At 55.7% G+C, this 772-nt stretch overlaps 1 protein-coding gene across 1 annotated transcript in view; it reads right to left on the bottom strand.

The window, feature by feature from the left end:
* The window catches only part of FUK (fucokinase), a gene marked incomplete at its 5' end in the record, with an annotated part of 3677 nt that extends 2978 nt beyond the window's left edge, over window positions 1-699 (bottom strand). Inside the window, 2 exons of the mRNA XM_010081369.1 lie at window positions 11-69; window positions 556-699. Coding sequence (XP_010079671.1) covers window positions 11-69; window positions 556-699 — 203 coding nt within the window. The remainder of the gene's footprint in view (window positions 1-10; window positions 70-555) is intronic.
* Window positions 700-772: the final 73 nt, after the last annotated feature.

Raw genomic sequence — 772 nt, 5'->3', positions numbered from 1 at the left:
TGCTGGCAGCCTTCCCGGCTGCCCGGTACAGCGATGCCATCACTGCTCCCGCCAGGATGCTGCTGGTGCCTGCAGGGAGCACAGGCAGGGTCAGGGCAACGAGGGGGGTGCCCCATGCAGGTGCTGGCAGCAGGAGGGACTCCCCAGCCCTTTCCCTGCAGACTTACTGTCCTGGGTTCAGCTGGGATAGGGTTAATTTTCACAGAAGCTGGGAGGTGGGCATAGCCAAAGGGATATTCCATACCATGCTGATGTCATGTGGGGGATATCAGGGGAAGCTAGCCGGGAGAGGGGTGGGGGTTTTTGTGTGGCATATTGGCAGTGAGGTCTTTCCATTGTGTGTTCATTCTACAATCCTGTTTGTTATTCTCTTTTTCTTGTGTTATATTATTTAAAATCTGTTGGTACCTCAACTCATGAGGTTCCACCTTTTTTTTATTCTTTCCCCATCTTACTGTGAGGGGGAAGGGAGCAGCCCCATGGCACACGGTGGCGCTGGTTGCTGCTCGGTCCTTACCCACGACAATTTTTTGGCACCCAACGTGGAGCACTTACCAAGTCCAGAGCCATGGGGCAGCTTGGACCAGGTGTGCACTTCAAACCCACCCCCGAAGCTCTCCATCAGCTGGGCCCGCAGGGGCTTCTGCGAGGGGAACTGCACAACCTGGCTGCAGACGAAGGCAGCTTTGAGCAAGGCTCCTGGAGACAAGGAGAAAGCAAAGCTGAGACCTCCTGCACCACCTGCTCCCTCATCGTTCCCAAAAAGGGCCAC

The sequence above is a fragment of the Pterocles gutturalis genome, unplaced genomic scaffold (assembly GCF_000699245.1).
Source record: "Pterocles gutturalis isolate BGI_N339 unplaced genomic scaffold, ASM69924v1 scaffold22249, whole genome shotgun sequence".
Lineage (NCBI taxonomy): Eukaryota > Metazoa > Chordata > Aves > Pterocliformes > Pteroclidae > Pterocles > Pterocles gutturalis.
The sequence above is the reverse complement of the archived record's forward strand: the minus strand, read 5'-3'. Positions and strand labels throughout refer to the sequence as shown.